The sequence below is a fragment of the Halichoerus grypus genome, chromosome 10 (genome assembly GCF_964656455.1).
Source record: "Halichoerus grypus chromosome 10, mHalGry1.hap1.1, whole genome shotgun sequence".
In the NCBI taxonomy this organism is placed as follows: Eukaryota; Metazoa; Chordata; class Mammalia; order Carnivora; family Phocidae; genus Halichoerus; species Halichoerus grypus.
In genome coordinates, this window is record NC_135721.1 from 48,197,586 (window position 1) to 48,212,118 (window position 14,533).

General features: G+C 50.2%; 1 protein-coding gene across 4 annotated transcripts in view; it reads right to left on the reverse strand.

The window, feature by feature from the left end:
• The window catches only part of TET3 (tet methylcytosine dioxygenase 3), a 97,561-nt gene that overhangs the window by 13,340 nt on the left and 69,688 nt on the right, over positions 1 to 14,533 (reverse strand). For all 4 annotated transcript variants that reach the window (XM_036087593.2, XM_036087591.2, XM_036087595.2 and 1 more), the window contains 4 exons: positions 9,456 to 9,549; positions 4,442 to 4,650; positions 2,967 to 3,117; positions 336 to 425 (listed from right to left, as the gene is read on the reverse strand). In XM_036087593.2, the coding sequence (XP_035943486.1) occupies positions 336 to 425; positions 2,967 to 3,117; positions 4,442 to 4,650; positions 9,456 to 9,549 (544 nt within the window). The remainder of the gene's footprint in view (positions 1 to 335; positions 426 to 2,966; positions 3,118 to 4,441; positions 4,651 to 9,455; positions 9,550 to 14,533) is intronic.

Sequence of the window (14,533 nt, forward strand, 5' to 3'; positions counted from 1 at the left end):
TTATCTCAAGTCCCTCTCACCTCATCTGGAAGATGCAGGGGTGACAGGACAGAGAAACTCGAGCCTCCCCCGGAGAAGCCAGACCAGAGGAGGTGGGAGATTACTAGGGGGGAGAGGCATGAAAGCAAGGGATAGAGGACAGATAGTCTGGGAAGCAGTTAGCTCAGTGTAAAGAAAGGATCTTATTCAAGACCTACATCATTACTCTCTCTCTAGCTGAGCTTTTCCCATATGGAGCACAATGGGAGGAGCTCAGTCTCCCACTTCCTGACTTCAGGGAGCACGGGCAGAGATGTGGATGACATGTGGGCAGAGAAAGGCCCAAGACCCCTTACCTGGTTCTGATAGGCCTGGGGGGCCAGCCTCTTGTACAGGGGAGCGACTTCGGTGGCCAGGTCCTGGAAACTCTTCCGGAGCACTTCTTCCTGTGGAGAGAAGAGCAGTCACACGTATCCAGAGCATCCCCACCTGGCAAACTCTATACGCTGGAAGTTAACCTCCATCCTAGAACCATTGCAGGGCTGCTGGGAAGGTAGGAAGTAAGGTGCCATCAGGTGTCTTTACAGAGTTCCCTCTGGGAGGGGCATGGTACCATGTGTGTTTTAAAGTTGGAGACATGGAAGCTCGGGAAAAGTCTCGGCCTGAAGGCCCAGCCACCTGGACTGCTCAGCTACTGCTCTTCCAGGCTCTAGCTCAGTGCCACTCACAACCCATACCGCAGGTTGTTGGTTTTAAGTGCTCAGCATCCTAGGGCAGAAGGGTGGTGTGGTAGGCATGTGAAAACAGGAGCAACACGTGTGGCTTTTTCTTCCAGTGTTACAGAGGAAGATGGAGAGGAGAGGGGTGGTGAAGGTCTGTGCTGGGAACTCCCCAGACCCGCACCATCGTATGTGGTAGTCATGAGCCACGTGCTGCTATTGAAATTTATATGAATTTTAATTAAATTCCCTGTTTTCCTAGTGACGTTTCAAATGCTTGGTGGTTCCGTGTGGCTCCCGTGCTGTGTTTTTACAGAGAACACCTGCCTGCTCACAGAAGGCCCACTGGCCAGTGCGCACCACTCAGAGCAGCACCCCAGCCACATTTGGTCAGGGTTTCAGGTAGCCACAGCCTGGCCCTCGGCGGTGGCAAGTAGAGCCGGCCGGGGTGGGACCGGGGGCCTCCTAGAAGGCCTTGAGCACAGACATGAAGAGTTTACACAGAAGAAAGAGGAAGACGACGGAAAAGAAAAAGAACCAAGCTTATAGAAGCAGAAATGTTAGATCGCGGCCAATGGCTCAGCTGTCCGTCCAGTCGGGCAGCTACCCCCAATCTCTGGCTGCAGTCCAAAGGCTGCCACCGACACAGTGGGCCCAAGGCCAGCACAGCACAGGGGTGAGGCTCGTGAGCTCTGGGGGAACCCAGGCCTGACTTCACCATTACTGCCATATGGCCTTGGGCAAGCCACTTGCCTCCTCCGTAAAGTGAGTAGCAGTAATGCCCAGAGCCTGGGGTATCATGAGCCTGGCTGAGAAGCACACCTGTGAGGCGCTGGCCCGAGTGCGCAGCCCTACGTAAGTTCATGGGAATGCTGGCTGAGGGAACAGGGCGAGTAAGTGACAGAAACTAAAGCAGTGCATTTTCACTCCTGGTAATTCTTACTTCCTGGGGCCCTGGGGCTCCTCTCTTATTGAAATAGCTGCATTCGCTGCTTCCAGGGGAGGGCAGATGCCACCATAAATAAAAGTCCAGTGTCAAATCACACTATTAGACTAGCTTGTGCAATAGTCTAAAAGCCAGACTTTGGGGGTGCCTGGGTGGCTCAGTCGGGCGTCTGACTCTTGATTTTAGCTTGGATCGTGATCTGGGGGTTGTGGGATTGAGCCACGCTCAGCGGGGAGCCTGCTTCTCCTCCCTCTGCTCTCGTTCTTTCTCCCACTCCTGCACTTTCTCTCTCTCTCATTCATAAATAAATAAATAAAATCTTAAAAAAATAAAAGCCAAGCTTTGAGGGAAAAAGTGTTCTGCATTTGAAAATGCTTCCTTTTACTTCTGAAAAGCAGGGCTGAGAACTCTGAGAAGTTTATTATATGTACAGTAGAAAAACATAGGCCCAAGGGGAGTCCCCAAGCCCCGTGGAAAAGGGGGAAACCCTCGGGACAAGGAGCTTAAGGAGATGTGGAAGGTAGAGCCAGGGACCAAGATGTTGCCTAGACCCCCACAAAAGGACCCAGTACCCTACCTCACAGGAGCTCAGGCAGGAGGGAGGGGGGAGGCTGAAGGGGAAATGATGGGGAGCCCAGACAGGCCTGTACCTTCTCTGCATTTGGAACTCAGAGGGGAGCCCACCTCTCCGGATGGCCTTCACAAGCAGGACAACAGAGGGGAAGGGGCAAGGCAGAAGGCAGCCTGACCTGACGAGGAGGCTACCGCAAGGCCATACTATGTGGACAGCAGGCCAGTGGCTAAGGGCCAGGCCAGGCTCCCGGGAGGAGATAGCAAGGGCCTGGACAGGTGGACAACCTCACAAAGAGGTGACCTGGCAGCCAGGCAAGACGAGGGCCACTTTGGGAAGTCTAAACTTGCCCCAGAAAATGGCCCACGGCCTCAAGGCTCCTCTTCCTGCTAAACCTCCCAGCCCCTGAAAGACGTCTTGGGAAGAATGAAGGGAAGAAATGACCTATGAAGGAGGTCACATTCTGATGAGGAATTTGAACATTTACCATAAAGAGACTGTTTTAAAGCTGGAAGAGTCTGAGGTACCTGTCATTGATTACGTTTTTAACTCCCCACACCCCTTCACACCACACCCCACATACCTTACTTCACAGCAAGATAAGGTCAGTTAAAAAAAAATAAAGCAAGTTGCATTTTCCGCACAGCTGAGTCTCACGCGTGCTAATCCACCCTCCCCGCTGGACTATGAAAGGCATTAGGTGGAAGGGGACGAGCGGGAGGGCCCCGCTGCTCTGTGGAGCTCTGCTCACCTCCTTGGGATTGTCCCCTGCAAGGCGGAACTTGCGCGGCGTCTTGCTGCGAGCGTATTTGCAGCCGTTGAAGTACATGCTCCAGGAGCACCCGAAGGAGAAGGAGGCACCGCAGGTGCTGGGGTCTTTGCCTTGGCACGCGCAGGTCCGGCTGCAACACACGCCACATGGTAGGCATGCAGACACAGTTTTTGGTTCGGAGATCTTCCTCCCTCTCCAGGGGGAGGTCCTGCTGAGGCCTCGTATCCATGGCCTCCCAGTGACTGGGACCACATCCTTCCCTGCCTTCAACTCCTTTCCCAAATGTCCTGGGGTGGAGAATCAGCTCCCACCCCTGAGCCTGAAGGTCTAAGAATCTGTTGTTGGGAGAAGCTCATGGGTTGTTTGAGGTAAGTGGGAAGAATCTAATCAAAACCCCAGTAAGGTTTATCCTCTGCCTTAACTCTAATATCATGACAGCTTCCGAGACATTCGACACACACAGGGACGTATCGGAACACGCCCGCTTCCTTCAGGCCCAGGTGCTTCAGGCCTTTAAACAAATAAACACAGACATATAATCATAACTCAACAACTAATAAAATCTGGAAACAATCCAGAGGCCCCTCAGCTGGGGCATGGATAACGAGCGGTGATGCATCCAGCAGCGGCATACTACTCAGCAGCAACAAGGAGTGAGCTACTAGCCCACAAGCACAGGTGAAGCTCAGAAACACTGTGCTCAGGGAAAGAAGCCAGACCCAAAAGGCTACACGCGGTCTGGTTCCATTTATAGAACATTCTTGAAAAGGCAAACCTATGGGGACATGAAGCACGACAGGTGGTTGCCAAGGGCAGAAGGAAGGACTTGCTTCTAAAGGGGTGCGGGGGAACTGGGGGCAACGATGGAACCGTTCTGTATCTTGATGGTGGTGGTGGTGGCTACAGGACTGTAAACATTTGTCCCTCTTCAAACTTGTACACCTGAAACTACTACGCTGTGTGTTAACTGGAATTTAAATAAAAGCTTAAAAAAAACCCAAACTCTTCAAACCATATACCTAAAAGGATGAATTTTTACTTTTTTTTTTTTTTTTTTTAGTAAAAATACCTTAATTTAAAAAATGGGAAGAGACCGTAGAAGGGCAGGTTTCATGACTACCACTGACACCTTACACTTGCGGGACACTCACATACTTTTTCACAGTTTCTCCACCATTTAGAGCCCCAGAGCCCACGTGAGGTTCAACAACAGCGAAGCCAAGGCAAGGCAAGAGACCCTCTCCCGCCAGCACCGGAAGAACCCAGGTCAGGATTGTGGGGCAGCTGCTTTCATCACAGTCCTGACTGCAGGACAGACAGGCCCCAGTGGAGGGGGGGGCAGAGTTCCCTGCATCTGCTGCCCAAGGCCCTGCCGATGGCCACCTGGCCCAGCCGCCCCCACCCTTGCACGTGGAGACCACCCCCCACCCCACAACCCCCCGCTCCCCACGTACTCATCGTTGAGGCCACATCTCCGGCTGGTGGGGTTCCCGTACTTCCGGAGGGTGTCGGTGAGCTCTTGGTAGAGAGTGTCTCCGAGGCTGCGGGGGATGCCCTCCCAGGCCAGGATGAGGATGACAATCACCGCATTCTGGCAGTGGTGGCCCGCCCGGTGCCGCACCAGGCACAGCAGCTTCTCCTCCAGCGTGTGCCTGCGGATCACCTGCAAGGACGCGGGGCGGGGTGGCCACTGTTCACTGTCAGAGCCTGGACCCCACGCTCCTCTGCCTGGGACGCCACACCCCCCTCACCTCTGCCGACCAGACCAGGGGGTGCAGGTCTTTAGGGCAGTGTCGACAGCAATCATACAGACTAAGAGACCGTTATCATTAGGGAATAATGAACGCAAACGTTATTTTTTTAAGAGCAAAATAAAAAACAATTACTACAAAATCTAAGTTATTGATGAGCTGCACAGGCTTAGCACTAAATATAGAGAGATAAAATTGTGAGCCAAAATATATTGAGATTTTTTTTTTTTATGTAGTCCTAAAATATTTGCAGAGAAAATGCTGCTTATCTGTATGATTTTAGTTACAAAGCAAGGGCTTTGGTGCTGTGGAAGTTTTTGGCAGTTTCTCAAAACATGTCATTACCATATGACCAGGCAGTGCCAGTCCCAGGAATATACCCAAGGGGACCGAGAGCAGGGCCCGGGACAGGGGTTTGTACACTCGTGTTCAGAGTATCATGATTCACAGCAGCAAAACAGCGGAAACAACCCAAGTGTCCATCAACAGATACGGATCAACAAAATGTGGCCTCTCCATACAGTGGAGCAGTCGTCAACCTTAAAAAGGAAGGAACATCGGACACATGGCGACAACATGGATGAACCCAGAGAACATCATGTTAAGTGAGATAAGCCAGACACTAAAGAACAAATACCGTATAGGATCCCGCTTACAAAGAGTGCCTGGAACAGTTGGATTCACAGAGACGGCAAGGATGGTGGCTGCCAGGGGCTTGGGGGGGGCAGAGAACGGGGTACAGAGTTTCTGGATTCTAAAAGTTTTAAAAATAGAGAGTGTGGTGATGGCTGCATAAGAATGTGAATGTAGTTGGTACCACTGTGCACTTAAAAATGGTTAAAATGGCTAATTTTAGGTTATGTATAATTCAACACAATTTTTAAAAATTAGTAATATACCCCAAACCAGTGAGCTGTATACTTTGAATGGATGAATTGTATGGTATATGAATTGTATCTCAATAAAGCTCTTGAAGAACACAAAAAGCAAGGGCCTGGGGCTCCGCGCTGCATGGCTCCTCAGCCAGGCTCTCCCCCAACCCCACTCTCACTCACTCCCAGAACTCTGACCTGGCTCCCAAAAGGATATGGCACGGCGAAGGGCCCGGGAGCTGGGGGATGAGGTGGCTGACCTCCTCTAAGAACCCCAACTAATTCTGGGAGCTGATGAGGGCCCATGAAGAGGGGAAGGAGGAGGGCAGACTGGGAAGGGCTTTGAGGGGACAAGGACTCAAGGTGGGGGTTCCACAGAGGAGTCTACACAAGGGGCTTTCCTAAGTAGCTTCCTGCTCTAGAAGGGGAGTAGGTGGTTGGGGGTGGGGGAGAGTGACAGGGAGACCACTAATATAACACAAGCAAAAGTGGATAAAGTGCTGAACTAGGGCAGTGGGGAATAACATGGGAAAAGGAATGCATTCAGACACACTGAGGAGAAAGGTGGCTTTGGGACCATCTGACTAGGGGCTGAGGGAGAGGAGAAAGTCTTAAATGGATTTCCACTTTTGTGGCAGGGGAGAGTGGGTAGGTTGTGGGTTGTTTCGTGGCGAGTTAACTGGGAACGTGCCGGGGCTGAGAGTGGCCAGTTCTCGTAGACCCCAGTAGCCTGGGTCTGGGGGTCAGGAGGTGCCTGGGCTGCGGACACACTCGGTCCTGAGTATGTCAGTGCAGGGAGACATCCAAAGAGGCAGCCAGCCAGGCAGGACAAATAAGGAGAGTGGGCCAGCCGGACAACTGGGGAGCGGTGTGGACCATGGCCATGTGAAAAAAGCACTTGCCCCTTCAAAAGAAATAAGCCAGGCCTCCTCTCCATCAGCCACTGCCTGGGGAGAATTTCAGCCTCGTACAGCCACCTCTCCCCATTTTAACAAGAAAACAGAGATCCAGACTTTACATGCAACCTCTCCCTTTAAAGAGTTGAGCATCTAATTCAACGTTTTAAACCATGGTAAAACATACAGGACATAAAATTGACCTCGGTGGCCATCGTTCAATGTAAAGTTCAGTGGCTAAGTACGCAGCCGCCACCAGAACTCCGTCCGCCTCTACGACGTCCTCTCGTCCCAAACAGAAACTCTGTACCCATGGAACACTCTCTCCCCTCTCTCCTGCCCCAGCCCATGGTGACAACCACTCTACTTGCTGACCCTCCGAGGAGTGTGACTACGCGCAGAACCTCATACACGTGGAATCACGCGGAACTTGTCCTTTTGGGACTGGCTTAGTTCACTTAGTGTAACAGCCTCAAGGTTCATCCATGTTGCAGCAGGTGTCAGAATTTCCTTCAAAATTTTAAGGGGCACCTTGCATGCTAAACAAAACACATCTCTGGCCCACGAGTTCCTACTTTGAGCCAACCTAGGGAAGCATCGGTGACATCATTATTTTTTAAATTTTTTTTTTTTGGGGGGGGGGAAAGTAACCTATGACCACGTCACTAAGTCATGCCGTGAGAGGACTCGCTGTGTGACTGCCCGGCCTCCGCAGACTGAGCCGGCCGTACCGTGAGCAGCTGTGCATGGCCCAGGTACTGGTAAGACAGCAGTCCCTAGGGGCGCCTGGTGGCTCAGTCGTTAAGCGTCTGCCTTCGGCTCAGGTCATGGTCCCGGGGTCCTGGGATTGAGCCCCGTGTCGGGCTCCCTGCTCCGCGGGCAGTCTGCTTCTCTCTCTGCCTGCCGCTCTCCCTGCTTGTGTGTGCATGCACTCTCTTTCTCTCTCTGACAAATAAATAAATAACACTCTTAAACACACACACACACACAAGACAGCAGTCCTGTCACCGGAGCTTCTGAGGCACCACTGTCAATGTCTGCTCAGCGCACAGGGCAGGGCACTGGCTCATGGCGCCCACGTGTGATGTGTGTTCAGAGCACGCAAACATTTGCCAGTCCAAGCGGACATTGAGGCCACATCCTTTTGGTTTCCCAAGTGGCAAACACATAAACACGACCAGCACAAGCAGACAGCTCTCTGTGGCCACACCCTCACAGGCCTATGGCTACACTCAAAAAAACCGTTAGAAAACTAACTAAAGTGGAGCTCCCTACCCGCACTATGAAGGAAGCCAGCAGGACTGAACGCACAAAATGCAAACGTGAAGGGCCCATGGAAGGGCAGGAGGACACCAACACCTGAGCATGCCAACACCAATGGCTCACAAGCCACCACAGAACCACAGACAGCCCGCTCAGATTCTGCGCAGGAACTCCCTGGTCACTGTACCCAACAGAAGCCCAAATCTGTCTTCCCGCAGCTCCCACTCTTGGTACTTAGTTTTGAGCCCTGGGTTTCCCCACGAGGTCTGTTCCACTGTGCCCTCAACGGGCCTTCAAATACCTGCCTTCTGCCCCCGGTCATCGGTACAGGCGGGCCCAAGCAGCATCTCCATGGGTCATAGTTCTACCGAAAGCCCACTTTTGCTGTCCGTGGTGTTTGCTTCTGGCGTGTCTCCATTTACACTGAGCCTTAGGAATGAGACCTGGGTCACTCCCTTAACTCCCACGCCTGGCGACTTCCATACCCTGTGCAGGCCACCTTAAAACTGACAATTACCAGTGGGCTCCCTGGGCCATCCCACTGCTTTCTTAGATCCTTCCCTCAACACACATTTACTAGGTACCCATGTGAGCCTCAACTCTGTCCCCAAGGTCCTGGCCAGTCAAGCCCCGAATTTGCCAGGCACACTACTTTTAGATGAACGTACTGGTTAGGGGTTCTGGCGGTAAGCAAAGACATGAACCTGGTTGGAAAGGAAAACCCAGGCTCTAGACATAAGACCAGAGGGGCCGGTGGGCAGGGAGCACCACGGGAAGTGTCCTCCACCACAGGCAGCTACATGCTGCCACTTGCCCGTAGCCATGCTGCCACCAAGAACAATCTGCCCTTCTTCGCATTTATGGGTCGCCTCTCCGTGGAGGGGGGCAGGGAAAGGGGACACCTGTCCCTTTGCCAACTTCCAGGGAGGTGTGGATGAGCTCTACCACCAAAACAGATAGGGTATTTGGTGGCTGTGTAGGCAAACCAGAGACGTCCACTGCACTAAGGGAGATGGCTAGAAAAGAACACCACACAACTCAGCACCACCCCTCTTCAAAATTTTAAGCTCACGGCTACCTGATGACCCCGTGGCTGCTCTCAAGGACAGATTCTGCAGTGATGCTAAAGATCTCCTGGAGGACTAGAAAGGCAAGGTCAGAAAACTGTGTGTGTGTGTGGGGGTGGGGGAGTGGGGGTCTCCGTCACTGCCGTTCCCCCTGCTGAGACACTCAGGCTGCCTCACAGGCAACAGCGGCTCAGAAGTCACGCAGATGTACGACTGTCCCCGACCCTGCCTGGAGGCCTAGTTCTTCTGGACGGGAGATGGGAACGCCAGTAGCACGTGCAGGGGCAGAGGAGTTAAATGGTCCACAGTGGGGCCCAGCCTGGAGTGAGGGGACATCTCTATGCCTCCCCTCAACCACGTCCCTGAGCCACGGGGAGAGTATGAACTAAGCATATGGACTAGAGCATGTCTGAGGCCAGCCCAGGATTCCAGGGGCTGGCGTTTAAACAAAACGAGGACAGATAGCTCAGGCTGGGGGAAAATGACCTTAACCGAGCGCAGGTGCCGGCTCCAAAGTTCCCCTGGACAGGAAGCGTGTCTACTTGCTCTACACAGCCCTGGCCTGGCCTGTGGCGAGGGCAGCAAGGCACAGCCCTAGCCGCAGGGGCTCGACACTCACCCACTTGGCGATGGGACAGCCGCGCGAGCTCTTGCCCTCCTTCCCAGTGTAGATGACCTTCTCGATCCGGATGGCTTTGCCCTTCTCTCCGTACCTGGAGACGGAGACAGAAGCCACCATCAGCACAGTGGAGCCCAGAGGAGAGCAGCTTATGGTAAGAAGGCAAGCCTCAGTGTGCTTCAGCGTGGGTTTTGTTACCGTGGGGTCGACAGAGAAGGAGAAGAGTTTAAATGTTTGTTGTGTGCTGAGAGCCTCTGGAGATGCAGCCGCCACGTACGGGTTCCCAGGGCCTCTGGCCCATCTGGCCCAGCTCTGTCCCAGGGCAGAGGGGGCCGTCAAGCACAGCGTCCCTGAGGATTACCTCCGAGCCTCCAGGAGGGTGCTCAAGCCAGCGGCTAAACATGGGCCTTGGTACCCAGTCCTGTTAGTTGAGTCACTCTGAGAGTTGGTGATTTGTAAATTCAGTAGGCAGAAGAAGGTAAACAGGGAAAGCCTTGTTTTCTTTCCACAATCCCCAGCGGACATCTGAGCATGAGGAGGACAGACAGCTGAGGCGGGGGAAGGGGCCCTCCCGAGCCCCAGCTGTGGTCGTGCCACAGCCCCGGACAGCACGCACATCCAGCACGCACATCCCGCACACACGCTTGTCCTGGTCTGCGCGCGCGCACACGCAAGGATCCCGAGGCCGTCTCCTCCAGAGGTGATGAAACCACGGTCCCCGGAGCCGAGCGGCCCAGCGCAAGGCCACACAACTCCGGTGCCACGGGCAACGGCAACCGCAGTGCCGGCCGGCCACTTTCTGCCTACAGGACCGTAGCCACGTGACTGAACTTCTCTAGGCCTCCATTTCCTAACCTGTAAAATGGACTTTGAAAGTCCAAGTCTTAGATTTGGAAAGAGAACAAAAAAGATCGTCCCCAGGGGGTGCACGGTTTCAGGTGCTTTGAAGTTCTTGGCACGAGGGAAGGGCTCACTGAATATTAATTCTCAACAACGTAAGTAGCCATCTGACTGAACCGTCTTATTTGTAATAGCTTTTTAGTTTCGGGCACGAAGTCCTATCATCTGCAAGCAGGGTCCGTTGTCACCTCCTCCTGTCTACTCCTCACGCCCCATTTCAGGCTCCTGTCTCTCTGTACCAGCCAGGGCTCCGGAAGTGCCAACAGGCACCTTTCCTTATTTCTTGCCTCCACTAACATGCTGCCGACTCTTCATCACTGAGTGTGAAGCCAGCTGACTTCGGGAAAGAGACAGAGACTGCCTTACTTTGAAGGCACTTACTAAGGGTCTCCTGTTCTAAGGATTTTTAATCAAGAATTATTACTTTTATCAAAAGCACTTCTAGCATCAAAGGACATAGATGCCTGAATGTTTTTTTTTTTCCTTTCATCAACTGATACGGTGCGGTATTTTAACAGACTGTCTAAATCAAACTATCCTTGTATTTCTGTAATGAATCCGAGTTGGCCATGCCCTATTATTTTTAATATACTATTTAATAGAGAGCAATGTTATCATGCCTGCTCCAGTTTACATATTCTCTACACACGCACACACACAGTTACACATACAGGTATCCCTCACTTTTCAGAAGTTCATGTTATACCACTTTGCTCTTACGAACACGTACATCAGCCCCTAGTTTTTGGTAACTGGAAGAAATCCAAAGAGAATTTCTGCTTTTACAAAGAAAGGCAAAAAGCGAAAATTGCGTTCAGCGTTTGTTTCGCAATGAGCCATTATGGAGGCAGCGCGAGGCCCGAGCACCGGGGCAAGAGTGGCCCCATTGAGCTCCTTCCCCAGGAAATCCACTCAACATCCCAGTACCCAGTTGCCAGAGCTCTGAACTGTGTCTGTGAGCATCTATGCTTTGTCTTGATTTATTCTGTGTATCCATTAGCCAGATGTGTCTTAAGGTATCAGAAAAGCCTAAAAGAGGTTATTTTGGGGGGGTCCAGGAATGCTCAAACATTTTTCCATATAAGTTAAAGGTAACTGCTTCTTCACTTTACTGCCATTTTTGGTTTAGGAAAGTTTTCCAAGGGATGCTCTACTTCTGGATAGTGAGGGAGACCTGTATTCTTTATCTCATCTGCTCCGCTTCCAGGATTCTCTACACCTCTGAAATAACTGTACAAATACACCAAGACTTAGGAACAAGATAGTCATTGTTGCATCAACTGAAAAATTAGAAACAACTTCAATATCCAGTATAGGACTGGCTAAATAAAATATAATAAATTTCCATATAATGGAAAACCATGTAGCCATCAAAAAGGATTTGATATAACTAACATGGAAGAAATTAAGCGATGGGGGGGGAAGCAGCTGCAAACAGTAATCCCATTTCGTTTAAAATTTATATACATATGTATAGCTATAAATGCTTAGAAAAAACTGAAGGGTAAGCATGTTTCTTCTGGATAATTGCTGGAGAGCTTTATTCATTCTTAGCTTTTTAAAGAAAGACTTTTATAGACAGGTTCTATTTTTGTAATTGGGAAAGAAAACAAATTATTTTTTAAAATACTGATGTACAGTTTCTTTGAGCTCATGGAGATCTTGAGTGAAACAGAGAAAGGGTTTCTGAGAATTAGCACGTGAAAATTCTATGGCTATGTGAGTCCCTTATAGAATGTGTTTGGGGACAGGACTCTGGGGAGTTGACATGGTATGGCCTGGCTCCAGAGGAAAAGACCAGATAGTGCCGCTTTTGTTCAGTTCCTGGAAAACTTTCAATTTCACAAACATTTATCAGGAAGTGGCCCCCAAGTGCAAAGCCTGGGTACTTGATGTGTCCTGGGGTCGCTGTGGGAAGAACAGCCCGAGGTGTCCATGCTGCTCTCACTGAAACAGACGGGATATCATGTTCCCCACAGGAGGGTGAGCTGAGGACACTGACGCGAGCTTTCTGACCAGTACCTTCCCCACCATCCCGCCCGTGTGAGAAACACTTCCTGCACTGAACTGAATATTCAAGAGCAAATAAAAGGGCCAAGCACTGTCTGAACAGCTAGACCTTTTTTTTTTTTTTTTTTTAAATCAGAACTATGTCTGTGCTTAAAGACAACCAATCAACTCTGGATTTGGCTCTTTTTTTCTTAAATGTCTCACTCGATGGCCTATCCTTAAGATGATATTCTAGAACGTCTAGATGATGTTCATCCCCGTAGACAGATGAACTCCTAGACCCTAAGCAAAGTCTGAAAGGATAGGCTGAAACCTTATTCTGAGGGATAACTTGATCATCTTAGCAAGTGGTTCTCAAAGGGTGGTGCTGAGACCAGCATCACCTGGGAACTCGGGAGGAATGCAGACTCTCGGGTCCCATCCCAGACCTGCTGGGTCAGGAACTCTGGGGTGGGGCCAGGGATCTGTGCTTTCACGAGTCCTCCGGAAGACTATGAAGCATGCTCAAGTTTGAGAACCACTGATCTAAAGTTGGACTTCTTTGGGGTTACCTTTATCACACAATAATGAGACTAGTTCCCCTAAACTCAGAGGCTTTGCCAGCAAGTCCTGGTTCTCTGTTTTTCAGATAAACATTGAATGAACTCCTAGGCTACACAGAATCCCCTTCCAGTTAGAGGACACGGGGCTCTGCAGCACACCCTTCTCAGATATAAGGTTGAACTACTGACTACAATTACCTATGTCAATGGGGACCTGGGTTCCCCATGTGTGGAACCCATAAATAAATTGGGAAAATATTTTAGGATTTGGTTTTGACCTCCCCCTCCTTTTTCCAAATCTTTACCAGAGAAGCTAAAAGCACCAACGTCTCCTTGATTTCAGTTCGCTTCCCCTTCCTGACTTTGGCCAACTTCTGGTGGTAGAGTGGTCCTGCAGAGAGAGGGTCGGGGGAGAGGTCTAGGGAAAGAGACAGCCTGGACCATTCACAAACTAGACCCCCAGCCTGGTGGTGTTCACTGATCATTCATTCCTCTCCTTGTTCCACAAGAAAACTTTTTTAAAAAGAGGTCTATAAGATAAAAATAACAGGTGATGAAATCAGAGTAAAGGGGGAAAAGATGCACATCATGTTGGTATGCAAAATGCAAGCAGTAGGGTCTTGTGTGTATTCTGAGAGATGGGCCTAGAAAATTTCATTGTATGAGAAATCCAGCAAACTAATGAAGACTCCTTTGGGTCATATCAAAAGGACTCAGAAGTGAACCTGACTAGGTTCCCATGGGCCAAAGATGAGAAATTACATTCCTCCTAATAGGGGTACACAAATCTGGCTCTAAGCTTACCAGCAGCTAACGAAGATGGAAACGCAATCTGTTACATAATTTACAAGGTCCTTAAGATAAAAATAAACCAGCTGCTGAGGAAAAACACAAGTATTCCTGGTCTTGACAGGAATTCCTCCCTTGGATCAGTTTCTGAAGAATCTACAGTTGGCTGTTATTTTTAAAGCAATGAGGGAAAAAAAAAAAGGACAAATCTCAACTTTATCACTATCTCCTAATCCTTGTTTCAAAACACACTCTTCTGTAACTAAAAGTTATTTAGAGAGCTGTCTAGAAATTTTGTAAAATTGTTACCAAGAAACAAACACAAACAAAAACTGTCCCAGATCAATGTGCACATTGGACTCCCCTGCAGCCCTCAACCTGCAAACAATAATGTCAAGATTTCCTACAAGAAAAAAAAAAATCACTGGCCAAAATGCTGGCTGCCCCAACCTTGGCGCTGCAACGCATATGTGTGTCAGCCCATGCAGGCGGTGCATGTACAAAACACACCCTGTCTTAAACGTTTCGTTCTCATGGACTCGGAGGTACCCTTTCAATCAGACTCAAATGTGCAGATCGGGTCTTTGATCAAATGCTTTTCTGATGGGCTACTTTGAATATAAATGTTTCCAGATGGTACAGGACAATTAAGAGTCATTACAGGAGATCACAGTCCTCCATCCATCTTACCATTTATTTATTCAGGGATGCCATTACAGTTTTTCAGTTCAAAATCACGTTCCCTGCTACATTAATGACAGGATTCTTTTGGCTCCCCTGATCAGACAAAATATGGTTCCCAAATCTGTGGGAACTCTGAGCCACTCAGCCTTCCAC